Source organism: Capra hircus, chromosome 20 (assembly GCF_001704415.2).
Source record: "Capra hircus breed San Clemente chromosome 20, ASM170441v1, whole genome shotgun sequence".
NCBI lineage: Eukaryota > Metazoa > Chordata > Mammalia > Artiodactyla > Bovidae > Capra > Capra hircus.
Window position 1 is genome coordinate 38204963 of NC_030827.1, and position 27099 is coordinate 38232061.

A 27099-nucleotide genomic window follows, 5' to 3' on the forward strand; every position below is an offset into this window, starting at 1 on the left:
GTTCAGACCCAGGTTTTCTGCATTGGAGGTGGATTCTTTATTGTCTGAGCCACCAGGGAAGCCACTTCAAAACGAAGAGATTAAGAAAAATTGTTCATCTCGACCAGAAGCAAATTACACAGAACCTTTAATATCGATACTCTAGCACTGAAAACCCAAGGACGGACCGCACGGTGAGACAGAGGGGTCTTCTTTAGGACCCATGAATGTCCTGCTTTGCTCTGCCCTGCCGTCGCTGTGCTCTTCTACTGGGAGATCCTTCCAGCTCTCCAAGGAATCTTTTCCTTGAAGCCTCGCCTCTCACTCATCTCATGTCAGGGTCTTTCTCTGGGTACCCAAAGTAATTTCTCAGTACCTTGCCCTACCTGTTGCGCATGGTGGCTGTGACAGAAGTGGGCATCAGCCTTGACTCTGCCTCTGTCTCGTGGCACATTCTCAGGTGAGGGACTTCCATTCACTAGAATCCTTCATGGGAGTCAGCGTGCTGATGTGTGCAAAGCTTTGAGCAAGGACTTGTCCCTGGCCTGGTTATAATGGTCAGTATACCTGTCCTTGCTTCATGCTTGCATCCTCCACTGTGCTATGTTATAACTGTGCCTCCAGCCTTTCCCCTCAAGGTCTTGCTCCTGCCACTAAAGAGTGACCTGTTCACTAACAGCTGAGCTTCTCAAACTTAGGTATGTGTTAGTAAAGACCACCTGGAAACATGAAAATGCAGCTTCCCAGCACTCACACCTAGAGATGCTGTGTTTGGGGTGGAGGGTGGGCATGTCTATTTTTCAGTGGTGGTCTCAGGTCTGCTGGTCCCAGGTCTTTCTCTACAGCGGGGCTTCTCCACCCGAGCACGACTGACATTTTGGACTGGAGAATTCTTCATCATCAAGGGCTCTCATACGCTGAGCGACACCTCTGGCCTCTACTCACTAGATGCCAGTGACATCCCTCATCCCTGTTGTGACAACCAGTAATGTTTCCAAACATCGTCAGATGTCCCCTGGGAGGCAAGATTGTTTCTCTGGAACCACAGCTCTATAACATCACCTGTAGAATTAGCATAGTTCCTCTCATAGCTAGAGATGTTAAAGGTCTTTTTAGTTGAATAAAGCTCAGATGGATTAGACAAGGGAACTCTCACAATGTCAACAACACAGACACACACACCTGTCATTATACATTTTTCTGGGGATTTCCCACTCTTTACTGCAGAAACCAAGACTCTTCAAGTTTTAAGTCTTTCAGTCTCAGAACGGGGACATGCTAGCCACCTGCTAGGCTACTCTGTACACTGGGATCTAATATTTATTCTAGAGAAGTAATTTCTATGGGGAAACGTCCTCAGGAACCACTGTTATTTTTGCCATCTACCACGTAGCAATGACCAGTAAATTGAATAGACTGGAGTCAGCAGAGATGGTTCAATTTTCCCCAGTTATTGCCTTCAAACACTATCTGTTGTAACTAGATCCACCTGTGGTGGTGGTTGTTAGCGTACATACAACCCCGCATAAGATGGGGGGTTGGGGGGCGGGGAAGAAAGAGGGAGGGAGGGGAAGAGAAAGAGAGAGAGACAGAAAGAGCCGGCACAGGAAGGGAGGTTGCAATGCCACTAGATGGCGCCAAAGACAACCCAATAAAGAGCAACCCTGGACTTGAGCATTTCTCTCTTCCCTGAAGATTCAAGTTTTTCTCTGAATCCAGCAAGAGAGATTCCATGAACCTTGCTGAGAATTATGAAGAGACAGACCTCCATGCAGGTTCAGCTTTCTGTAACCTATTCCACAAAGTCTCCCGGAATGCAGGCAGAGAGCTTACTTAGCTAGTGGCAGGCAGCTGCGTCTCAGGACGGCGGGATGACGGAGCCTTTAACCGGGTCTGATGTCAGGAGCTATGGTGACCATGGCCAGTCCCCTTTGGCTTTGCTGCGTGTGCCTCCATCCATCAGTTCAGTTCAGTCGCTCAGTCGTGTTCGACTCTTTGCCACCCCATGAATCGCAGCAGGCCAGGCCTCCCTGTCCATCACCAACTCCCTGAGTCCACCCAAACCCATGTCCATCGAGTCGGTTATGCCATCCAGCCATCTCATCCTCTGTCGTCCCCTTCTCCTCCTGCCCTCAATCTTTCCCAGAATCAAGGTCTTTTCCAATGAGTCTTCGCATCAGGTGGCCAAAGTATTGGAGTTTCAGCTTCAACATCAGTCTTTCCAATGAACACCCAGGACTGATCTCCTTCAGAATGGACTGGCTGGATCTCCTTGCAGTCCAAGGGACTCTCAAGAGTCTTCTCCAACACCACGGTTCAAAAGCATCAATTCTTCAGCACTCAGCTTTCTTTATAGTCCAACTCTCACATCCATACATGACCACTGGAAAAACCATAGCCTTGATTAGACAGACCTTTGTTGGCAAAGTAATGTCTCTTCTTTTTAATATGCTGTCTAGGTTGGTCATAAACTTCTTTCCAAGGAGTAAGCATCTCATCTTTTAATTTCATGGCTGCAATCACCATCTGCAGTGATTTTGGAGCCCAGAAAAACAAAGTCGGCCACTGTTTCCACTGTTTCCCCATCTATCTGCCATGAAGTGATGGGACCAGATGCCATGATCTTTGTTTTCTGAATATTGAGCTTTAAGCCAACTTTTTCACTCTCCTCTTTCACTTTCATCAAGAGGCTCTTTAGTTCTTCACTTTCTGCCATAAGGGTGGTGTCATCTGCATATCTGAGGTTATTGATATTTCTCCCAGCAATCTTGATTCCAGCTTGTGCTTCTTCCAGTGCAGCATTTCTCATGATGTACTCTGCATAGAAGTTAAATAAGCAGGCTGACAAATACAGCCTTGATGTACTCCTTTTCCTATTTGGAACCAGTCTGTTGTTTCATGTCCAGTTCTAACTGTTGCTTTCTTTCCTGCATATAGGTTTCTCAAGAGACAGGTCACGTGGTCTGGTATTCCCATCTCTTTCAGCGTTTTCCACAGTTTATTGTGATCCACACAGTCAAAGGCTTTGGCATAGTCAGTAAAGCAGAAATAGATGTTTTTCTGGAACTCTCTTGCTTTTTCAATGATCCATCGGATGTTGGCAATTTGACCTCTGGTTCCTCTGCCTTTTCTAATACCATCTTGAACATCTGGAAGTTCACGGTTCACGTATTGCTGAGGTTCATCCTGTGCACCAAATATCCAGGCCTGCTTCCATGGGGCTTGGGATGTGAAGCTACAAGGGAGAGCTCTGGGTAGGGCCTGGGGCCTTCTCCCGTCGCAGCCTGTGGGTCCTTATTCTCCATCTTGGATGGATCTCTTTATCTTCTCTGCCCTCACCACCAACACCGCCTTCCTGGCAGCATGAGCTCTCATTTGGTTGTTGCCCGTCTGGCTTCACCTCCCACAGTCAGCCTGTTCCACCTTCCTGTCCATTCCCCACACTTTATCCAGAGGGGTCTGTGGTACAAACAGCTGCTCCCTCGCTTGAAACACTTGTGGCCTCCTGCCCCTCAGGACAGACACCAGACTCACTACCATGGTGTCCGAGGCTCTAGGGGATATAATGCCTGCCCACCCGCACAGTTTTATCTTTCTCCCAATTTCCCCTTCCCAAATCCCTGACCGATCTCCACGGCTCTTTCTCACCCCCGCCACTACAGACACCCCTAGTCTTCAATCAGACTAAAATACTTTTGTTTCTCTAGTTATCATCGTTTCTTTTTTTTTTCCCCCCTCACTCTGGCCTTCTCACTTGGGAAATAGACAACTGCTCTCTCGCTTCTCGCATTCCCACGACCCTGGCCTGGGTGATTACCACCCTCACCTCCTCTGAAAAATCCTGAGAAAGCCCCACTCCAAGGCTGCTTAGCCGCATCTCCTGAGTTCCTTTGGCTCAGCTGTCTTCCCACTTCCGCCCCGACTCCTAGCCCAGTGCCCAGAGCTTATTAGATATTTGTTGAGGAAATGGACAGAACTGGCGCCTCACGCAGCAACCTGCGCAGACGCGATGCCAACACAAGGTGGCGCTGCAGTCACGCGCTTCGGAGGGCAGCCTCTTGCTTGGCGCAGGCCCTGCTGGATGGGCTCTGTTGTTCCCACGCGGGCTCCTCCAGGCTGAGAGAGGGTCGTCTGGAATCAGGGACGCTTGTTCAGTGCTGTGATGCCGGTGAAATACGTTTGGGAACAGACTCCTGCTCTGGTACCTTCATGCAGACTTCAGAAGCTTGAGCATGGTCTTCACCAAACTCGACTCATCCTGCCATTTTCCAAAGCCCTCAGTTCTTAGCAAATTTTGTTTCCTGCCTTGCTAATTAGAGGAGTTCAATACTTGAAGTTCACGATTCTAAGCTGTTCAATCAAGGGCTTGCTTCTTGGAGTAATTTGCTCCAGTGGTGCCTCCTTGGTGGTTCAGAAAGTGAAGAGTCTGCCTGCAATGCAGCAGACCTGGGTTCGATCCCTGGGTCAGGAAGATCCCTTGGAGAAGGTAATGGCAACCTTCTCCAGTATTCTTGCCTGGAAAATCCCATGGACAGAGTAGCCTGTGAGCTACAGTCCACAGGTTCACAAAGAGTTGGATAGACTCAGCAACGAACACTTTCACTTTTTGAAACTATCTCATGTGATATTTGAAATATCACCAATATTAGCTACTTGTTGATGAACTGGGTCATTAAATGATTAAAAAGGCTAGTTAACACGGGCATTTGAAGTACCATGGTAGGCTGGATGGCAGGGGAGAATGTCATTTTTCCCTGGGTATATCAGCTTAGATTCTGGAGGTAACTGTTTGTGGGGTCACTCGGTAGGGACGTCTGCAAAGACAGATCAGGTGGGGTGTTGTCCTAGACTCTACCCTGCTCTCTTCTGCCTGGGGGCCATCAAATTGTACTTTAAAATGCTTTTATACAAAAAGTATTCACAAAGGTGGTGGAGCCCTGCTGACGCCCCAAGTTTCACTGTTGGCTGGGATTTGGGGGCAGGTTCCTTAATCAACAAGCTCCAGTTTCCATGTCGCCAGAGGAAGGTGGGGCACTGGATGACCTTTCGGGGTTCTGCAGTCGTGATGGTGTGTGAATTTCTGTGAGCCATGATGATGGTGGGAGCTGGGCAAGTTGCCTGACTTTTGTGCTCGTCAATTTCTTTATCTGTGAAATATGAATCATAGGACTAATTAGCTCATAGGGTTTCAAAACAATGAGGTGAAATCCACACCTGATAAAATCAGGCATTTAAAAATGTACGGTTGAATCTCCCTGCTGTGCCGCCATCATCTGTATCAAGTGCCAGCACTGCAAAAGGAAAGCCTGTCCCGTGAAACAGTCACTCCCACGGCCCCCTCCCAGGCCTCGGCACCAACCCATCTGTGTTCTGTCCATGGATTTGCCTCTACTGGGTATTTCCTATACAGCTCGTCCCCTACATACAAACCCTTGGGTCGAGAACTTTGCGGGGAGACCTTCTGGGATGTATTGGAGGGAGCAGCCCTGGAGGGCAAGAGGGCCATCATTGCTGATGAAAGGAGGAAGTTCCAGCACCTGGGGGCCTGGGGGCAGAGGGGAGCCTTTGAGTCAAGGGCAGTACCCTTGTAACACCAGTATTTTCTGCACCGTGAATGTTATTATTATTATTATTTTTTGCATATCTATCAAGCTCTCTTGTTCCTTTCATTCACAGCTCATCCTGAAAAAGAAATTTCTAGAATCTCCCCAGTTAACTGGGTCAATGGGCTCATAGGAAGATTAGTGTTTCTTGGAGCAGAGCTGAAATTTAAAGATCATTTAATCTAATCTTTTCATTTAACAGAGGAGGAGGAACCGGAGGCCCCAAGATTTGCTCAGACCTCACTAGGAGTGGGTTGCAGTCAGGCTCAGAACCTGGGTCTCCAGGCTCCCAGCTCCGTGGCTTTTCCACGGTTGTATGGATTCTCAGCGCCTGGCTGCAGTGTCAGTACAGTTAGTACGTTGCTCATGGACCTTGAAAAGTGGAGTGCTTCCTTGCAGCCACCTTCTCTCCTGTTTCTGAATGTTTAAAACACAAAAGGCAAACTGTAGAAAAAAGATACAGCTATTGTTCAGGAGAGAGAGTCTATTTACCTTTTTCTGTCCTGAGAACTTATTAGGTGCTAATGGACACTAACCAGTCAATCCAGGCATTCATGTGTACTTCGTCATTCAGTCATGTCCGAGTCTTTGTGACCCCATGGACTGTAGCCCACCAGGCTCCTCTGTCCACAGAATTTCCCAGGTTAAAATACTGGAGTGGGTTGTCATTCCCTTCTCCAGGGGATCTTCCCAATCCAGTGACTGAACCCATGTCTCCTACATTGGCAGGCAGGTTCTTTACCACTGACCTACCAGGGAAGTCCAGTCAACCCAGGAAAACATACTCATTACTCGTAGGAATCATCAAAGCCCAATACTGAAAATCTCCATGAAGACAGAAGCATCAAAAATTAATCTTTAGACCCAAAAGGAGAATATTAAATCTGCAGTCAAAGGGAATATGGAAAATTCTAGATAAAAGAATAAAGCAGGTAAGATTGGCTCACAAAGTGTTTGGACAAATGCGACTTATTTCTGTGTGATGGGAAGAGAGCTTCTGAGAGATGAAAGTGTATCATTAACAGGGATGGCTGTGTATTTAAAACTGTTGTCCAGGCTGCAGAGATCTGATGTTCTCAGGACTAGGTAAGCCAGGAATAAATGTGCCAGGACATGGTTGTTACAGTTGAAATCTGGAAGTTCTGGGATGTTTGAGATGGTTCTCAGGAAGTGGGTGAGTGAGTGTGCTATGAACGTCCTTCTCAGTGAGGCTGTGGTCCCCCTACTGAGCCAGAGGCACGCGGGAAGGCATGAGCTCCACTGACCAGTGTGTATTCCCTCTCAGATGGCAGGGACCGCACGCCATGACCGAGAGATGGCGATCCAGGCCAAGAAGAAGCTCACTGTGGCCACTGACCCCATCGAGAGGCTCCGCCTGCAGTGCCTGGCCAGGGGCTCAGCGGGCATCAAAGGGCTTGGCAGGTAGGACCCGGGCTGTGGGCCGCAGGGAGATGAAGGAGAAAGGCAGAGTATGGCCAAGTGAGGCTGAGACCAGCCATGGGCCCTCGGGCAAGTCACTTCCTCCTGGGTCTCAGCTCCTCCTTTGTAAAATGCAGAGTTTGGAAGCATTGATCCCCGAGGTCCCTTGTGACAATTTTTGGTTCTTAAGTGCAGCTACTGGGCAAATCAAAATGAAGGGAGAAGCACGCTCAGGTATTAGAGACAACTAGAAGGGGGTGACAGAGGATGAGATGGTTGGATGGCATCATTGACTCAATTGACATGAATCTGAGCAAACTCTGGGAGACAGTGAAGGACAAAGGAGCCTGGCATGCTGCAGTCCACAGGGTGGCAAAGAGTCAGACATGACTGAGCGACTGAACAACAGCAAGTAGGGTAATGAGAGAGACAGTCCCTAAAGCAGTGACAGTAGGGCTGAATTATCCCGGGAGACTTGCATGTAGTTCCCTTTGGTCTACAGTAGGACCTTGTTTATCCATGCTAAATGTAATAGTTTGCCTCTGCTGACCTCAAGCTCTCAGTAGGGTTCAGGAGAGGCTGAGAAATGACTCTGTATGTCCAGAGAAAGCAATGGATGTGCTATTAAAGTATTCACTGAGCTTAGGATCAATCATTTGGCATGAGTAAAATTTGAAAGTTCCCCCAAAAGAGGGGTAGTGAATTAGAATAGGGAGGGAGCAATAGGGATTTAGAGGCAGTTGCAGATTTTGTGTCTCCATCACTTCCAGGGACACAGGAATCACCTGGCACCCAGGGATTCATCAGCTTCATCAGCTTCTGTTCCCCACCCTCTGATCATGGGATTAATCCTCAGGCCTGGGAAACCTGAGTGGAGAGAGATTGTAAGCCTCCTAAGGGTGCCTCCTCCTAAGGGTGGTTACCTATTTCCAAAGACTAAACCGAGTGCCTGCCATGGGTGGTGCATCGTGCTATCTCAGGGCTTTCACGGGTGAGCAAGGCTTCTCCAGGGTTCATGGAGAACTCAGGACACCAAGAGTCACAAGGATGGGTGTCTTCCTGGTGTGAGAAGTTGTGTGTTAGAGACATACAGAGTGCCATGCTGGGGAACTCCAACCTCCCATCTGGTGGCTGTGAGGTTTGCTTTCCAACAGGTTACTGAGCACTGGAATGTCACTTTCAACAGTCTGCCACTCTCGGACCAAGCCCAGGTCTGTCAGAAGCTCAGGATGTGGGCAAATGGATCCTGGTGGCCAGGCTGTCACGATCCAATGGGAAGACCAGCCCACTTCCCTTCAACATAGTATCAATCCGTCCTCCACCTTCGTGCTGGGGCCACATTCTTGTCCTCAGTGTAGACCCTTCATGACAACCACTGTCTCATCTACTCCCTGGCCTGTTCAGTTGAATCTCTCCTGCCGTCTATGCCACCTCCATCCCTCGCCCCTACCAGCCTTTCCACTGTGAACCAGTCTACTGTGAACACTGTTTCCTAATTGGCCTTCTGCGTGAATGTGCCCTCTGCCTCCTCCCCTTTACTAGTTTTGCCCTTCCCTACATTTCTCCTCAAGGGTTGGCTGCCCCTTAGCCCCCTTTTCTCCTTATTGTTAGACTGGGATTATGTTTCTTTGAGGACCACAGAAGTAAAGTAACATTCTCATCACATCAAATCGAGGATGCATGTGTACTCTCAACATGAGGGTGATGGTGGTTTAGTCTTTCAGTTGTGTCTGACTCTTTGTGACCCCATGGACTGTAGCCCTCCAGGCTCCTCTGTCCATGAGATTTCCCAGGCAAGAGTACCGGAGTGGGTTGCCATTTCCTCTTCCAACCATCAGAATGGCTTATCACCATTGGCCTTGATCTTGGTCTCCTGGCTGAGACAGTGCCTGGTTTCTCCTCTGTAAACTTGCTTTCCCCTCTGCCTCTCCACATTGGACTCTTCAAAGGGAAGTATCTATGTAGAGCCCCACTTAGGGCCTAGGGAGCATGGTTTCCTCCTTCAGGACAGAGTATGAGCATAATTTATTTGAAATTCGGCAAGAGAAATTTATGTTTTCTCCCACATTAATCTACTTATTCAAGCATTTATTTAAACCATTATTAACTCATGGATATGTATTTTATACTCTGGGTTATAACCCAACACTTTTATTGTTCAAATTGTTTCAGTTTTGGCCTTTGGAGCTCTTTTGGTGGAGCTCTTCCGTGTCTGTTTGATGTATTTCCATCAATGTAGAGTTTCTTTGAGCACTTCTTTACTTTTTGGTATAAGATACTCCAAGCTTATCTTGCATATCTTTCTGCCCCAGTTCTAAAATCAGACATTTCTCCATTTCCTTTTATTGGAAGCTCATTTCCTTTTATTGGAGAATTGTATTATAAACCAAGATCTAGACTCTAGATGTTTTTGTTCTTACTGAGGTGTTACTTCTAGATTCTCTTAACTGACAGAACAAGGAGATACAGGTGTATAGGCTAACTCCTCTCTCTATGTACATATCTGTAAATATTTTATATGTATTCATCTATGTTTATATGAAGCTAAAGGTGAGTTCCTACTGATGTCTCCAACTCAATCCTTACTGATCAGATCATTCTAGCCTCCTGTCCTAGCTTATCTATAAATCCCCACTCCAACAGTGAGAAGCTTAGCTCCCATTTTCCCTTTAATTGTTCAGATCCAGGGTACCCATATAGCAACATGGAAATTGTCAAATTATATCTCCACAAGAAATATCTTTATCAACTGGAGTACAGAGGTTATGTGTAGCTCATTTTGTCTTCAGTCTTATGAACTCTACTCATTTCCAGAGTTACTTAAGTTAGCACTTTCATCTTTCCATCCCTCTTCAGTGAGATGGTCTCACACTTTTATAAAACAGTTGAATTCTCTCAGCACAATCTGTATTCCTTCCTGGAATTCCCTGAAGTGCTAAACAATTTTTAAAATGTACACATTAAGGCTCACTCTGTGCTGTGAGTTTCTGTGGGCTTTAGCAAATGCATGTCATGTATCTTCCACTCTAGTGTCATGCAGAGAAATATCACTGCCCAAAACCTCTGGGCTTCCCCAATCTCTCTCCCCTTCCCTGCATTTTTTTTTAACCACCTTTACAGTTCTGGCATTTTCAGAATGTCATATAATTAGAGCACACAGTGTATTTTTAAATGTTTGTTTTCTTTTCTGAGGGGCTGGGAAGAAGCTCACCAGAGAAGAACCTAAGACTTTTGTCTTTACTTCAAAAAACCTTGAGAGTGGCTTTCTCTTTGAATTTTTATTCTTATATCTTGTTCTTTGTGTTTTTTCTTCCTTTTTGTATGTGTATATTATCTTCAGAGTGTTTCGAATAATGGATGACAATAACAACCGAACCCTTGATTTCAAAGAATTTGTTAAAGGGTTAAATGATTATGCTGTGGTCATGGAAAAGGAGGAGGCAGAAGAGCTTTTCCGGAGGTTTGATAAAGATGGAAACGGAACAATAGACTTCAATGAATTTCTTCTCACATTAAGAGTAAGTGGTCCCATGAATCACTGTATCCGCTGGGTTTAGCTTTCACGTGGTTTGGACTGGCTATGTGAGACTTGGTTTTCGGAAGCTGATAGCACACAACGGAGGAGATGGGCAGGAGACAATACAGGCTTAGGGGTTTTCTGGAGCAGTCACAATACACATCATTGAAAGGCACACAATTGCAACTGCACGTCATTGAGAGGAATCAAATATTCCACTGCAGATGATACAAGGAAAGCTCATCGACTTGTGTATGTGGCTTTTCCCCTATGTTTCTAGCCTCCAATGTCCAGAGCCAGAAAAGAGGTGATTATGCAAGCTTTTAGAAAGCTAGACAAGACTGGAGATGGTGTGATAACAATTGAAGACCTTCGAGAGGTGTACAATGCAAAACACCATCCGAAGTACCAGAATGGTGAATGGACGGAGGAGCAAGTGTTCCGGAAATTTCTGGATAACTTTGACTCACCCTATGACAAAGATGGAGTGGTGAGTGAAAGAGCTTAATCTAGTGAAATTTATTTCTGTAATTATAAATGGGAAATGGGCCCCAAGCCTTAAAAATACTTATACCATATATATATATATATGTATGTATGTATATATATATATTTTATAAATAGAAGTAAAATGTTTTCTTGGTGACTATCTAGAAAGCTTAGAACAAAAGTAGTAAAAATGTGTGTGTGTGTGCACATATATTTGTAGGGGAGCCACATACAGCTAAATATCCATCATCTGAAGACTGTGGCATTTTGGTTAAATGTTCTGTTTCTTGATTGCCATATTTACCATACACAGCCTAATTTCAATGAACTTGATGATGATACATATTCAACTTCGAAATAAGACCATAATTCAGTTTTGGGGAAGATGGTTCACAAGGCGTCTTGGGATGCTGCCTGCCTTTTCACACATACTCCTGAGCATCGTTTGTCATCACACTTCGCTACATGAAAATGTCATTTCAGGGAAGCGTTCATTAAGGGAATGCCAGATAACAGAATTCACTCTGATTTAATCTTTTGTGGGCTTTGAGATGAACTTATATTTCTAAACTCCGGTGAACTTAAGGACAAAAGCAACCACTCATTTCCAATAACTCGTGTCTTCAAGTGACAAAACATGTTGCTTGGTAGGATAAGGAATACTGTTTCCATAACTGTATTTAAACTGAGATGGAATTGTTAGGTAGCTAGAATAGGAGAAAGGAGTCCAGAATGGTGGTGGCTAAAAGACAAGAAAGGGAAAAGCCCCCGAAAATAGAACAAAGGAAGGTCTGAGGACCGGAGTGAGGACCTCAGGTAGAACAAACTGCTCCTGGCTAGCCCAATTCTCATAGGGCAGGCCCAAGGGGAGGGCAAAAGCATATAAAAAGAGGAGCCAAAGGGCCGGCGGTCCCTCTCCCCTGCACGCACGCATGCGCGTGTGCACTCTCTCTCTTCTCTGCATGTTTTTTGGGTTGCCATGCCCTCACACCTTGAGGATATATTTTTCTTTATTTTTTAAATAAAACTGAGCTGTAACACGGAGCTATAACACTGTCCAAGAGTTGTGATGCAGCGAGGGCTTTAATGTCCGTTGCTTCAAATTTTTGTTGTGACGAGACAGACCTGAGGAAATTCCCCTGACAGAATGAAAGAAAACTGAAAGTGGTCGTCACTCGTCATGTCTGACTCTTTGCGAATCCATGGACTGTAACTCACTAGGCTCCTTTGTCCTTGGGATTCTCCAGGCAAGAATATTAGAGTTGGTGCCATTCACTTCTCCAGGGGATCTTCCCAGCCCAGAGTTGGAATCTGGATTTTCTGCCTTGCAGGCATAGTCTTTGACATCTGCTGGAGTAGGGAATGGCAACCCACTCCAGTATTCTTGCCTGAAGAATCCTATGGAAAGAGGACCGTTGCAGGCTACAGTCCGTGGGGTCACAAACAGTTGGACATGATTAAGTGACTAATCTTTCTTTCTTTACCATCTAAGCCACCAGAGAAGTCCAAGATAGAATGTCATCTGTCTTTTATCAACATCCAGAAATGGGATTTTTGACCCAGGATCAGTTCTGCTCTGAGATGCCCTGAAGGTTTAAGGTGATGGGGAAGGGAGTTCCCTGTGTGGCTGGGGCAGCAGGACCCTGGGGACAGTGACTCCTGACCTCTTTGCCACACAGGAAGGCTTAGTGTGGCAGTGGGCTGGAAGTGGAGATGCTGGAGCTAGGGAGAGGAAGCAAGCCTTCCTGTCCTAAAGGGAATTTTCCCCCCATTTTTTTTTTTCCTGTGAAACTTCATGGTGAGCCCTATGACCAAGGGGAGGGAGATCTTTATGTCGTTTCTGCTGACATTTTCCTGCCAGGGGCAGAGAAATGTCCTCCATTTTAGCCTGAAGTGATTGCAGAAGTGTATTTTTAAAAGGAGCCTAGATTCTGTTGGGCAGTCAAATGCGTGGAGACAGAAACAGCAGAACCGTGTTTTCTTCCCCTGAGGCTGGCCTTTGATCTCTGAGATGGCAGTGGAAAAATAGTCAACTGTCATTTCCCCAAATTAGCCCATCTTGATGCAGGGTCCCAGCTTGTATTTACCCCTCTTCTGCAGGTGGTTCCTCCCCTTTGCCAGGGGAAACCTCAGCTGCCCTTTTCTCTAACCTAAGTCAGAATAGCCAGTTGTTGTGATTCAGCTGATTTCAAGTTCCCACCCCGTTTCTTCTGACATTTATCTTCACAAGCCACAGTAGGTTCTCAAATACTCAAAGTAAGGGTTATTGGGGTTTTTAGCGGTTATAGCATTTGATGTCACCTGAATTTCACAGGCTCTGCATAAAGCCCCAGCTCTCTGAGTGCTCATCATCCAGGGAATGAATTATTCATGCAGGTTGCTGGAGGCCCTGAAGAACTGCAGAGTCTGATTGTTTTTAAAGAGGGGGACACAAGGATTTATAGTTTTAACAAGTGTCCCAAATGACTCTTATTCACGTTAGTATTCAAGATCTTTGCCTCTCAAAGATTCAGAAATGCCTGATTTAATGACTAAATCTATTATGCACACCCTGGAGGAGGAAACGGCAACCCACTCACTCCAGTATTCTTGCCTGGAGAATCCCATGGAGAGAGGCGCCTGGTGGGCTACAGTCATAGGGTCACAAAGAATTGGACATGACTGAAGTGACTTAGCCTGCACACATGCACATATTATGCACAGAAACTTCACTTAGCATAATTATAAACTGAATAGTATTTGTTGAGCACTTATTATCGCCCAGACGTGCCAAGGACTTTCCAGGGATATTCTATTTAATAGGAATAATGAAAATATTTCTTAAACCTGATGCATGATTCAGACTTTTCTACATTGAGTCACATTTTAAATGAACAAAGAGCTGTTACTATAAAGGAACTCCAGATGGAGCTGAAAGCTGGAGAACTGGGGAATGCAAAGCAGGCCAGAAATAAAGAAACTCAAGAAAGGAGCACATTAATGGTACTCTATAATTTTTAACAAAAGCTCTTGTACATGTATTCTTTATTTCTACTTCCAGGCATTGATAGACACAGCTCAGTTACTAGCTCCACTCAACGTCTTTCTTCCTACTGCTTTTTACTCTTTTATGGGGTGGGGAGGAAGCAGAGAGGCAGGAGGAAGAGAGAGAAGGGGAGAAGAGAAGGAGACAAGGATGAATCCTATGACTTTTTCTCTGTTCCCTTAAAATTTCAGCACAAAATGCAAGTGGGTCAGTCAACTCATGATTCTTGTGTCAGGCGGGTGTATGCTCCTTGGTTCTGTCTCCTCACGACAAAGATTTGGAGCGACAGACATTAAAGCCCTCAGCGTCACAGCTCTCGGGTCTTGGACTAACAGTGTTATAGCTCTTAGACAAATCAGTGTTACAGCTCTGTTTTGTTTAGAAGATAGCAGGAGAATCCATCCTCCAGGCGTGAGGGCATGCCGACCCAAAGACGCAAAGAGAAGAGAGTGGAGGAGCATGCCAGCGCCCATGGAGGGAGAGAGAGAGAGAGAGAGAGAGAGAGAGAGAGAGAGAGAGAGAGAGAGAGAGAGAGAGAGAGAGAGAGAGAGAGAGAGAGCCCTTTGGCTCCTCTTTTTGTATGTTTTCTCCTCCCCCCGGGCCTGCCCTATGTAAATTGGGCTAGCCGGGAGTGCTGTTTATTCTACCTGAGGTCCTCATTCAGGTCCTCGGAACTTATGTGACCTTTCTTTGTTCTGTTTTTGTGGGCTTTTCCCTTCCTTGTCTTTTAGCCACAGTCATTCTGGACTCCTGTTTCCTATTCTAACTACCTACCACTTGGAAGAGATAAGAATGTTCCCCGAGACTTGGTGAGAGAAGAGTAGGGACTAGAAAGGGGTTTTGAATTATTTATGGATTTCACTTTTTGTGATGTTTTCAATCCCTCATGACACTGAAATTTGAGGGCTAACTGGAAATGTGATAACTTTCCCAGACAACCATCATTACTGTGTCTTGTGTCCTCCCATATAAGCTGGTCTGTACTTGGGGCTAAATTTACTGGTCATAGAGATCAAACCAAAAAACAATTATTTCCCTGAGCCAACTAATTGTGTCTGCTAATACAGTTGAATTAGAGTGCACTTGTCACATGCACCTTTTAAAAAATACATCGGTAACTGCATGTCTTCTCTCTTAAAGGAAAGGAAAGTAAAACCTTAGCATAAGTAAACATATTAGTTGAAACAGGCATGGAAAGAGAGAGAACCCAAGCGGGGATGGAGTAGGGGGATCTTTTAGAACTTACTCTGTGCCTGAAATGAATCATATGTATCTTAAAAACGCATGAAGCCAAGGAGTGTTTAACAAGAAATCTCTTTCCTTATCTGTAGGACGGAGCTCCATTTTTAAAGGTTAAAAAACATGTCTTGTCTTGACACAAGAACATGAGGGGACATGTCACAGAAAGACGGTATTCACTGTGATTAAAGAACACATGTTTCTTATTCTGACTTTCAGTCTCACTTACCAGGACACATGGGCTTCTGCTCTTATAGGAAGACGAGACCTGCATCTCACTTTCCATTTAGGTTGGTTTGGAAATTTTCGAGACTTTCTTCCTTTATTCTCCTTGGCCACTCCCTCATGGCCATTCCCAACCTCATCTTTTCTTTTTCTAGATCTGTTCCTCAGTGGTGTCACTAAGAAGTCTACTTGACTGAAATTTCCCTCCCATTTACAGGTCCTGGAGATGTGCCTCAACTGAAATGGTGAGAAGCAAAGCTTTTTATTTTTTTTCCCCTGACTTTTACACTGCAGGTGACCCCTGAGGAGTTCATGAACTACTATGCCGGGGTGAGCGCGTCCATTGACACTGACGTGTATTTCATCGTCATGATGCGAACCGCCTGGAAGCTTTGAATGTATGACCTGGGAACAGGGGACCGTAATGGCTGCCATATGGCTCCAAATGATTAAACATCAGCTCAAAACCAGGATCAGTGCTGAGTTCATATTCATTCCAGGGTTTCTCAGGTGTTTACATACACTGCATTTTCTAGGGCAGAAGGAATAAAAACATTAAGTATTTAACTGTCACTTCTCTGAGGCTGTTTCCTTAGTTCTAAAATATATATCAGTTAAAATAAGGTCCATAAGTCTCCCAGAGCCAGGCTAAAAAAAAATTAGATTTCTTCCTTGGCTATTAATAAAATTTCAAATATTATAATCCCACCCAGGCACCCAGAGTGTTTCTCCACCTCCCATTAGATGGTCCATTTCTGGGTTGAAAAATTTATCTATTTTTAAGACTGATGGTAAATCTTCATGAGTCTCAGTCCCAATCTGGGGATCAGAAGGAGACCCCACATTAGCCTCTATTTTCATAGTTTCAAGTTTCAAAGTTTCAAGTTTCAGAACTTGAGTTTCTCTGCTTGCGGTTTCAGTAAGCCTCAGTTTGGCCAATAGATTTAAAATGACATTTTGGTGTCATTTTAAAGGCTGATGTGAGACTAGACACCCTTTCCTTGAGCAGTAGAGTCAGGACAGTTCCTGCAGTTAAATTCTGAGACTGGGCTGTGCTCTCAGGATTTATGTGGGACATCTCACCCTGTGAGTGGGCACATCACATCAGGGGTCTGGTGGAATGTTCCTCTCTCCCCTCCCTGCTGTGGGTCCAGCATGCTGAAGTTCCCACCAGCGCAAAAAGACAGAGTGAGACATAGACGAGGACCATAGGCACACCCCAAAGCAGAGTTTCCATTCTGACACTTTGTGGCTCAGAGTCTCCTCCTCTCAGGTCTAAGCTCTGGCTTCATGTTGTTGATGTGTGAGCGTCTCCCCAGGAGAGGCTTCTAAGCAAAGGCAGCGCCTGCTACGGGAGAGTAGATATTGAAACTACAGCTCTCTCTGCCTGTTTTCTGTTCCTGGGCCAGAGATCAAAACACAGAGACTAGTCCTCTGGCTATTGTGCTGGAAGTGATGACTTTGTTACTCAAAGACAGTCCCAGTCCTTTTTGTCATTCTGACCCTGGCTGCACTCTTCCCCTGGTTTGGGGACATAGACTGGGGTATTGCTCCCCTTTAAGATCTTATGTATTCAAGTGGCTCTGGATTTAGGGTCAGAACACACTTGCCATTTTTCTTATCAGTTCACTTGTTTACTTGGTGAATTTGGAATTTGAGATCAAGATATACATTGATTTAAAAATTGTGAAAACAAAAGTTTCTGGGTGAGAATTATAGCAATTGTTAAAGAGGACACGTTTCTTTGTTTGTTGTTGAGTTACCCTGATGACAGGCTGGATAAAGGACCTTTTTCTTGAGGGTGAGAGCAACTCTATATCATGGGAAGCTAGCTTTTTTGCAAATTAATTGCACAAATCTGATTTTCTATTGGACTTATTATTGATGCTTATGTAGACAGTGGTAGTCCAAAAGGCACCAAATATTATAAAGAAATATGTAGGTATGATGTAGAAAACCAGAGGAAGTTATGAAGAAATGGACAGAAAAATATTCATGTTTTCTGCAGCCTGTGCCTTGCGTATCATGTCTAAGGAAGGGGTCCCCGGTTACCTGGGCACACTGGTTTCAAGCCTGCTGCTCTAGATAATTTGTGTCTTTGATTCTGGGAATGACTCATGCCTCTGCTTAATTGGGGTCATAGAATAAGCATGCGATTCTAGAAGGACTAGGTTGCAGCTATCAGCTTTGTCTTCCCCAGTGGTACTTTGCTTCCTGTCTAATTGGGGTGCAGGGCACTGCTATCAGATTTCTGATAATCCATGCCTCACAGTGCAGCAGGTCACATTCAGTTACCTCCTTTCTAGTAGGTTCAGTTCTGGCCAGCAGTGAGGATTCTGCCCACATTCCCCTCCACCCCGCCACCCTCCAGAAACCAGATCTAATAGCCTGTTGGTCAGGGTCCCTCCATTCCTGCTCTCAGCCTTAATCTGTGACTTGGCCAGAAATCACTTATTATTAAATCTATTCCTTCTGGTAGCAGTGGGAAGAACAGAGAAGAGTCATTAAAAATCATTTGCTAATATTTTTCAGTATATATTTTCTTTTTAGTTAAATTATACAGTTAAAATGTTACTCCCTTTGCAATTAAAAGCAAATATAAACTGACCACTTGGGTCAGAAGATAAAAGACAAAAAGTGTCTCCAAAGGAACACTTCAGAGCACTTCACCTGGACCTGGACAGGTTGGGCCTAGACCCTAGATATTATATTAGGCAAGCAAGCCTAGGAGAAGAGGATGAAATTGGCAGCTTTTCATGAAGCAGGAACAATGTTTGAAAACATTGTGAGAATCAGGATTGCTGAGAACAAGCCACCAGTATCTGCACTGATTCTGGGCCTCTAATCCCTCTCAAGGCAAACAAACCCAGGCCAGGCCAGAGAAGATGCTGACTCAGCCACTGTCAAGACCTGCAGGGCATCCTGACTGAATTCCAGTTAGAGGGCAAATGAGAAACCCACGATGCATGAGTAGAATTACGGACTGAGGCAGATCTCCTCCAATCAGCCGGGGCTGATTTTCAAAGTCATATCAACCTTGACAGGATTTCTTCCCAGGCCCAGGTGGTGCTCTGGGGGACAATGTATGGTTCTTTGTGGTTTGGTGGTCAAGCACAGAGTTACATTTCATATTGTAATAGCAGTTTTTAAGGTAGAGCTGGACCCCCTCCAAGTAGGCTGCATGCATCATGGTTTTAGGGTGAAGAGATATCCCATCAAAAAATATTTTTTGAGCCACTGCCACATGCCATGTTCTTTTCTAGGTTGTGGGGATAAGCAATTTTTTTTTGTTGTTCAGTCACTAAGTTGTGTCTGACTCTTTGTGATCCCATGGACTGCAACACGCCAGGCTTCCTTGTCCTTCACTGTTTCCCAGAGTTTGCTCAGATTCATGTCTATTGGGTCAGTGATACCATCCAACCATCTCATCCTCTGCTACCCTTTTCTCCTTTTGCTTTCAATCTTTCCCAACATCAGGTCTTTTCCAATGTCTGTGCTGTTTGCATTAGGTGGCCAAAGTATTGGAGCTTTTTTAAGGGGTGGTATAAGATCAGTCCTGGGTGTTCATTGGAAGCACTGATGTTGAAGCTGAAACTCTAATACTTTGGCTACCTGATGCGAAGAGCTAACTTATTTGAAAAGACACTGATGTTGGGAAAGATTGAGGGCAGGAGGAGAAGGGGACGACAGGATGAGATAGTTGGATGACATCACTGACTCAATGGACATGGGTTTGGGTAGACTCTGGCAGTTGGTGATGGACAGGGAGGCCTGGCGTGCTGCGGTTCATGGGGTTGCAAAGAGTAGGACATGACTGAGTGACTGAACTGGAACTTGAAGCAATGTGTTAGAATAAATGCAAATAAAACTACTGGCTCTCAGACCAGTCTAACTGCACACAGTCTTCAAGAAATCAGAGAGGAAGGGAAAAGTGGGCACTGAAATTCTCCTCTCTGTCTTGTCTAGCTTCTAAAGCAGGGCAGTTGGGACCCTTCACACTGTGGTATATGGGAGATTCCATTGTAAATATGATGGATGTAGACAATCAAGGAAAATACCCCTCTATACCTGGAGGCAGGTCACTGGCCTTTCACTTCTGTTAGTGGGTGTGGATTGCCTCATTGAACCAGGAGAGTACCAGCAGGTGATGGATGTTTCCACCCACATCAGGCTTCTTACAGATGCAATTTTTTCAGCTGATGTTTAATCAAGTGGAGATTAAATTAACCAAATGTGTTCTTGGATGGTGTGTGGGTGTCTTTTTACTCTTTCTTCGTGTAAGTCTACTAACATGCTCTAAGGACTATCTCTTGTTGGATTTATGGGTATCTCTTTGGGGCATAGAATAAACAACTTCACAGCTTCCAGTTTTTCAGATTAGTCAGCAAACTTGCTTTCATGGAAATTATAGCCTGTTCTCTTAAATGAAGTGCTTGGTTCAAAGACATAGCCAAGTTTTAAATTTTAGAAATGCTTACGACTGAAGGGAAAACAAACATGCCGAGGGTTTGATAGACTGTCATATAATGTTATTTTCATGTAATTGATCCCTTGAAAACTGTATTTCTAAGCATAGTTTACTTCTCCAAGTTGCTTATACGAAAACGACATAAACCTTGATAGAGATAGCTAGTTATTTGTTATAATAAAGACACAATAAATGAATCTCCTAAAATTTTGTGTTCCAAAGCAGATGATGGGTGAAATCTGTTGACAGACACATAAACACATGATTGCCGGGGGTTTTGAGAACAGAGCTGTGTGAGAAGGGACCTTTTTGTCATCTCAGTTGGTGCGGTGAGGAGTTGTGGTGAAACAGCTCTTCCTCTCTGAGAATAGCACCATCTTCTTGTTTCATTCTCACACCTGCTTCTCCAGAGCCAGTATTTTCCCCCATAAAACAGAGTGGAAGGTGCTCCTCAGGAGAGAACCCCTCCCTGAAAAATATGAACAAGCAACCAGCAGCTGAGGTTGGACCTCACCTCCACCAGGAAAGTATACGGAACCAGGGAGAGGACATCTCCAAACATATTGACCTGTCTTCTTTTGTTCTGGATTCTTCTCCCTCTTCTTCATAAATGGAATTCATTCATTATTGTTGTAGAGTATCATAAAGGTCCTAGTAGCCATTGAACTCTGTAGATGAATTTTCCGTTTCACCCAAGGTCCCATGAGCACCATGGGTCTCCGGCTCTGTCTTGGTTCCCGACAGTGGACCGGAGGTAAGTGGCTCAGATTCAGAAAGGACTGCACCAAGCTTTATGTTATGCTGCCGAGGCAACCACCATTCATCTCCAGTTTCACTCTGCTCATAATAAATTTACAAGCACCAAAGAATTGATGCTTTTGAACTGTGGTGTTGGAGAGACTCTTGAGAGTCCTTCGGACTGCAGGGAGATCCAACCAGTCCATCCTAAAGGAAATCAGTCCTGAATATTCATTGGAAGGACTGATGCTAAAGCTGAAACTCCAATACTTTGGCCACCTGATGTGAAGAACCGACTCATTGGAAAAGATCCTGATGCTGGGAAAGATTGAAGGTGGGAGGAGAAGGGGACAACAGAGGATGAGATGGTTGGATGGTATCACTGACTCAATGGACATGAGTTTGAGTAAACTCCGGGAGTTGTTGATGGACAGGGAGGCCTGGCGTGCTGCAGTCAGTCCATGGGTTTGCAAAGAGTTGGACACAACTGAGCGACTGACCTGAATTGTGACTCAGAGCTCAAGCACCTGAAATTTGAATCAAAATCTGAGCCTGTAGTTTGTAATCCTGTTATCAAAGAATTGGGTACCTATTTCTTGATTATTATTATTTTATTAAAAAAATTTTTTGGCTATGCAGGGTGGCATGTGGGATCTTAGTTCCCTGACCAGTGATGGAACCCCTGCTCCCCACAGTGGAAGTGCAGAGTCTTAACCCCTGGACCACCAGGGGAAGTCCCAAGTACTTATTTCTTTGCTTGTCTTAACACTCGCACTCAGGGACTGGTATTGATTCTGGGAACATCTTGATCTTAAACTTGGGAATTCTGAGTTGCTGATGTCCTAGAAACACTCAGGCCCCATGCAGAGCTGAAGGCCATCAGTCCTCTGAGGGAGCCTTGCTGCTAAAGTCCCTTCAGTTGTGTCCAACTCTGTGCGACTCCATAGACGGCAGCCCACCAGGCTCCCCTGTCCCTGGGATTCTCCAGGCAAGAACACTGGAGTGAGTTGCCGTTTCCTTCTCTGAGGGAGCCTTAGAGCAGGACAATGACCTGCAGTTGAGATGAAATGACAGATGCCAAGTGGCCTGTTCTGCTGGAGTGCCTCCACTGTGATGGGATAAAGTGCTGTATGAATGCAGGGCATTATCAAATGTCAGGCATTACATCAGGTAAACCCAGATTGGTCCTTTAGTTTCCCAGGATACTGGGAAATAAAATACCATTCTACAAATTTCATACTTAGTCATGCCTAAACCTGGCATGCTGCGATTCATGGGGTTGCAAAGAGTCGGACACGACTGAGTGACTGAACTGAACTGAACTGAAAATCTCATTTAGCGATATCATTCACTATCCATTTGCTTCAGGTTATCTCTGAAACTACAAAGTGAATATAGTAAATCACCATTAATTCAGGCTCCAATAATTGAGCTCATTTAGATAGGGTTTGAGTGACAATTTACTTTTGTTTCAGCTATACTAAAACAAGTGGGACAAGAGAGTAATCTAAAGAACATGGTGAAAGCTGGGCCCACCTATATTCATATGCGTTTTGCAGGTGCTTGGAGATATCTATTAATATTTGTATGCAAATGTAATTATTTATTCTAGTCATAAAAAATTCCTACATATGAAACAATCTTAGGCCAACAGTTAGTTGACAATGCTTTCATTGCATAACTGGAAAACAAATTATTTTGTTTTTAGATATTTCGAGATAGTGAGGTGTTCCTATATGTAAATCCTTTCCAGACAGGATCTTTTAAATAGAAATTGAATAGAATTATGCTCCAAAATAATGTTTTATAAGGCAGATTTCCCAAGATATTTATGATATAAAATTTTAAATATTCTGTTTCAAAAACTGTGCATGCTTCTAGGGGTAGGCTAGGTAGGCACTGAAAGCAAGAACTTCTCTTTCATAGCAATAGTTAGGATGTCATTTGTAGGAACCAGAGATTGAGACTTTTTGAGCTGCAAAGTTAGACATGGCTTAATTTACAATACCAGCCCTGTCATTTTGTTACATTATCTGACTGTGCCTTGTTGTTAACTTGATTCTGATCTAGTAGGATTTCTGCAGTTTTAAGGCTTGAAACATTAACTATTGTTGTTTAGTTGCTAAGTTGTATCTGACTCTTTTGTGACCCCATGGACTGTAGCTCACCACATTCCTCTTTCCATGGGATTTCCCAGGCAAGACTGCTGGAGTGGGTTGCTCTTTCCTCCTCTAGGGCATCTTCATGACCCAGGGATGGAACCCACCTCTCCTTCATTGACAGGTGGATTCTCTACCTCTGAGCCACTAGGGAAGTCTGAAGCATTAACTAGTCTTAAAAGAATTCATCTAGCTTTTCTAGTTCCATTTTAAAGCATTTCCAAAATATATTTCTTTTTACTAACAAACATGTTACATATCATGCTTCTTCAGGTTTACTTCCCTGATGATGCTTCTGAAGTATTTAAAAATTTACCCGAGTGATGTTTCAGTTACAGTGATGAAATTTCTTTGAAAATGATGAGGCCCTGTTCAGACTGTACTCTCTTGTGCTTTTAAAAGAACAAAACTCATTTATCCATAAACACCATTTTTTTTTGACAGCCAAGAATGAGAGTTTGAAAATGTGATGTTAATATTCCTTTTCCTGCAGAGTTGGATTATTGCCACCTAATGGGCCAACCAAGTTCCCAGAATGCCCATCCTCTGAGCGATGCTTCCAAGACTATGGGGAATATTTTTACTCTCTGGGCTGGTATTAAGGAACAGGGGAGGTTAAGGGTAGGGGAGAGAGAGAGAACCTAGAGGTTGGTTACTACTCTGTGTTTCTTTGCTCTTAACTCTATCGCCTATTATAGGAAGCTCAGGGCCAAGCATGAAACACTAACACATATCCTCTCCAAACTGAGAGGCTAGACAGGTTTGCCTTTAGCAGCTCCCCTGTGGCTAGTCCCCTGTACCTGTTACTGAATCCTAGGCATCATATACTCCTGGGTACTCAAGGATCGTGGGAAGTACCCCACTCTCTAGTTTTATCCCTATCTGTTTGGTCTAGCCTCCCCCTCACTAAAAAGTTTTTCACCTATTCTTTTACGCTATAAATTTCTCTATCTTAAAATATTAATAACAACCACCAGTAAGAGCATACAAAGTAAATTCTAGAGTAGCACTGTCCCATAGAACTGTCTGTGATGATGGCAGTGTCCTATATTGTATTCTCTGAGATGTCAGCCACCAGTCACAGATGACTAGTGTGACTGAGAAACTGAATTTTTCATCATGTTTAATTTCAATTGATTTAAAACACTGTATTTGGCTGCTGTATTGGATAGCACTGCCATAGAGATATTTATCTTAATGCAAGAAATGATGGTCATGGGGGAACTGTAGCTGGCCAGCGGGCAGGCAGGCCCTTGCAGACTCCCCATTTCAGGGTCAGAGGGGAAAGGCAAGCCAGGCTCCCCTGCCTGATTTGCCTGTCCTTGACTGATGGCCAGTTGCAAAGCAAACTCAGTAGAAAAGATTTCAGGGAGATGTAAACTGCTCTACAATGACCCGCATGTTTTGAAACCATTTCCTTCTTTTCTCTTGCCCTTTGTCCCTCTCAGGTTTCAAAAGAAGACTTTTTGAACTATTATGCTGGTGTTAGTGCTTCTATTGACACTGATGCCTATTTCGTTTTAATGATGAGAGAATCCTGGAGATTATGACTTTTGTCTATTAATTCTTTTGAAAATCAGGGACTTTCAGAGAATGGAATGAGTTTGAAAGAAGTCCAATGCTGCAGATTTTGATAAACTGAAGTTTCTGGGAGATCTGTAAGTTTAAAACCAATAGATCTTCAGTCATCTTATTTCTTTACCTGGAACATGTTCATTTCCTTAAATGCCTGAGGATATATTTTCAAATCAGAAATAAAGGAAAGAAAGAAGGAAGAAGGAAAACTGTGAAGTGAGACTGAGAGGAGTTTCTTAGTGAAATAATGCTCTTATTATATTTTGCCTCTTCTAGACGTAAATGTAGTTGTTTGTCTACACCTTCGCTTTATCTGCCATCTTTGGAGTCTGTAGTAGGAGGTGACAATAAAAGAATTGGAGGAATATCCATCCGTGTAAAATGTCCTGAGCTTACTCATTTTAATATTTCTCTTGGGAAATACTTTACAAATAAAATTTATTTTATTCTGAAATTCAAGGGCTTTGGTGGGGGGGCTATTTTAATACTTTAATTGAGGATTTAAATTCAGCAAATTGCCACACTTGCATGAACAGAGCAACCTCTTGTGACCAAAGGAAGGTAAGTTGAACTGGCTCACCTGACTGAAGGTGGAGCTTCCTGGAGTGACTCACTTCCTGGATCAGCCTGTTAGGTTGAGAGAGATGAAAAGGGAAAGAGAAGTGCCTTTTAGAAGTCAGGCAGGCTTTCTGGGACTTTGGGGCAAACTGGGGAAGGGGGAGGGGACGTTGAAACTGTTTTGGGAATTCATCTTTTTTTGGTTGTTATTGTTAAATATTTATTTCTTTATTTGGCTGTGGTGGGTTTTAGTTGCTGCATGTGGGATCATCAACCTTTGTTGCAGCGTGCGAACTCTTTGTTGTGGCATGTGGAATCTAGTTCCCTGACCAAGGATTGAACCCAGGCCTCCTGCACTGGGATTATGGAGTCTTAGCCACTGGACCACCAAGGAACTCCCTGGCATTCATCTTTTGAAGTCATGCTTCTAGGCTACTCCCAAGGCATGTGATGTCAGGTTTTCTGACTCATTTTTCTGCCTCTAATGACGGCTTCTCAGGGAACAAAAACAGCCAGGAATACCCCTAGGTCCTTCATCTTGGAGGGTGGAAGGAGAGATAGAAGGCTAAAGCTGGGCTTCTCAAGCCTTAATGAGCCTACACATCACCTGGATCTTGTTAATACGCTAGTTCAGATTCAGAAGTCTGAGGTGAGGACTGAACTTCAGGTTTTCTAACAAGCTTCCCCGTGATGTTGATGCCTCTGGTCTCTGGGTAAAACTTTGAGCAGTGAGGGTAAGGGGATAGCAGCTTGGTTACTTCCAGCGCATTTGGCTTATTATTTGCCCACTTTGTTGGCCATGCTAATTTATGGTTTTTGACTGCTGGGCCATCCTCTTTCATGACTTTAAAGATGTGAAAATCTGAAGAAAGTGCCAAAGAAAGCAAGTGCTTCCCAGTTACGTGTAGGAGAGAAGTAGCACTTGTGCGGTGGCATTTCAATTGGATAATTTCTCATAGTCCAAGACCTAGTCCTGTAGCCTTCCAGCCTCAAAGATCGGAGGGTGCCAGGCGCCCAGGGGTAGGTTTATCTATTAATAGAGACCTCCACTGAGCAGCTCGTAGCAACTGATGCTAAAACTGGAATCCAAATCCTTCATCGACTATGAAGAAGGCAGTTCTCATGTTCGCTTAGACCAGATCAGAAGACCTCATCTGGATTTGAGGATTAGAGAAGAATAGCTTTTCTCTCAGTTCAAGGTTGCCTTTAGCAGTTTATTCTCAATATGACAAAGCAGTGCAAGAGGATATTTATGTGTTATGTTAGGATAATATTAGCTGCTACAATAAATAAACCTACACATTTTCAAAAGCTCAGATGAACTTATTTATAAGAAGTAAATAGAGTCACAGATGTAGGGAAAAAAAAAATCTTATGGTTACCAAGGGGGAAGTGAGGAGTGATAAATTAGGAGATTGGGTTTGATATATATACATTGCTATATTTAAAACAGATAACTAATAAGGACCTACTTTATTGGTGTAGGGAACTCTACTCAATGCTCTGTAATGACATATATGGGAAAAAATCTAAAAAGGAGAGGATGTATCTATATGTATACAGATTCACTTTTCTGTACAGCAAAAACTAATACAACTTTGCAAAGCAACTATATTCCAATAAGAATTAACTAAAAACATAACAAAACAAAATACAAAAGCTCAAATATAAAATATATAATTATTTTTCATTTCTGAAGTAGTAGCATGTATCTGCTGTTCACGGTCGGTGATCAGCTCTCCTCTGTGCAGGGATTTTGGGTTGCAGGAGTCTTCCATGTTGTGGTTTTGTTGCTCTCTAGGGTTTCATCATCAATGATACCCGCCCTGCTAAAGGGGAAGAGGTATGGAGAAGGCTGAAGAGCTTTCTGAAAAGCTTTGGTCTGGAAGTGACACATGTCACTTCTGCTTGCACTCCATTCGATGACAAAGAGTCACACAATTACATCTAAATGCAAAGGAGGCTGGGAAGTGTAGTCCCAGGGAGTCCCACCAGTGAAAATTTATCTAAGTTCAGAAAAGTAGCAACAGTTAGAACTGGGCATGGAACAACAGACTGGTTCCAAATAGGAAAAGGAGTACGTCAAGGCTGTGTATTGTCACCCT

General features: G+C 44.1%; 1 protein-coding gene across 3 annotated transcripts in view; it reads left to right on the forward strand.

Annotated features, from left to right (window-relative positions):
• Nucleotides 1-24890, forward strand: part of CAPSL (calcyphosine like) — a 37313-nt gene extending 12423 nt beyond the window's left edge. The window contains exons 2-5 of one of the 3 annotated variants that reach the window (XM_018065802.1): nt 6868-7004; nt 10342-10519; nt 10799-11008; nt 24310-24890. In XM_018065802.1, coding sequence (XP_017921291.1) covers nt 6868-7004; nt 10342-10519; nt 10799-11008; nt 24310-24411 — 627 coding nt within the window. In that variant the 3' untranslated portion in view covers nt 24412-24890. Of the gene's footprint in view, nt 1-6867; nt 7005-10341; nt 10520-10798; nt 11009-15713; nt 15769-15790; nt 16064-24309 lie in introns of those variants that run through there. The other 2 variants (XM_005694801.1, XM_018065803.1) reach the window with 2 other exon arrangements.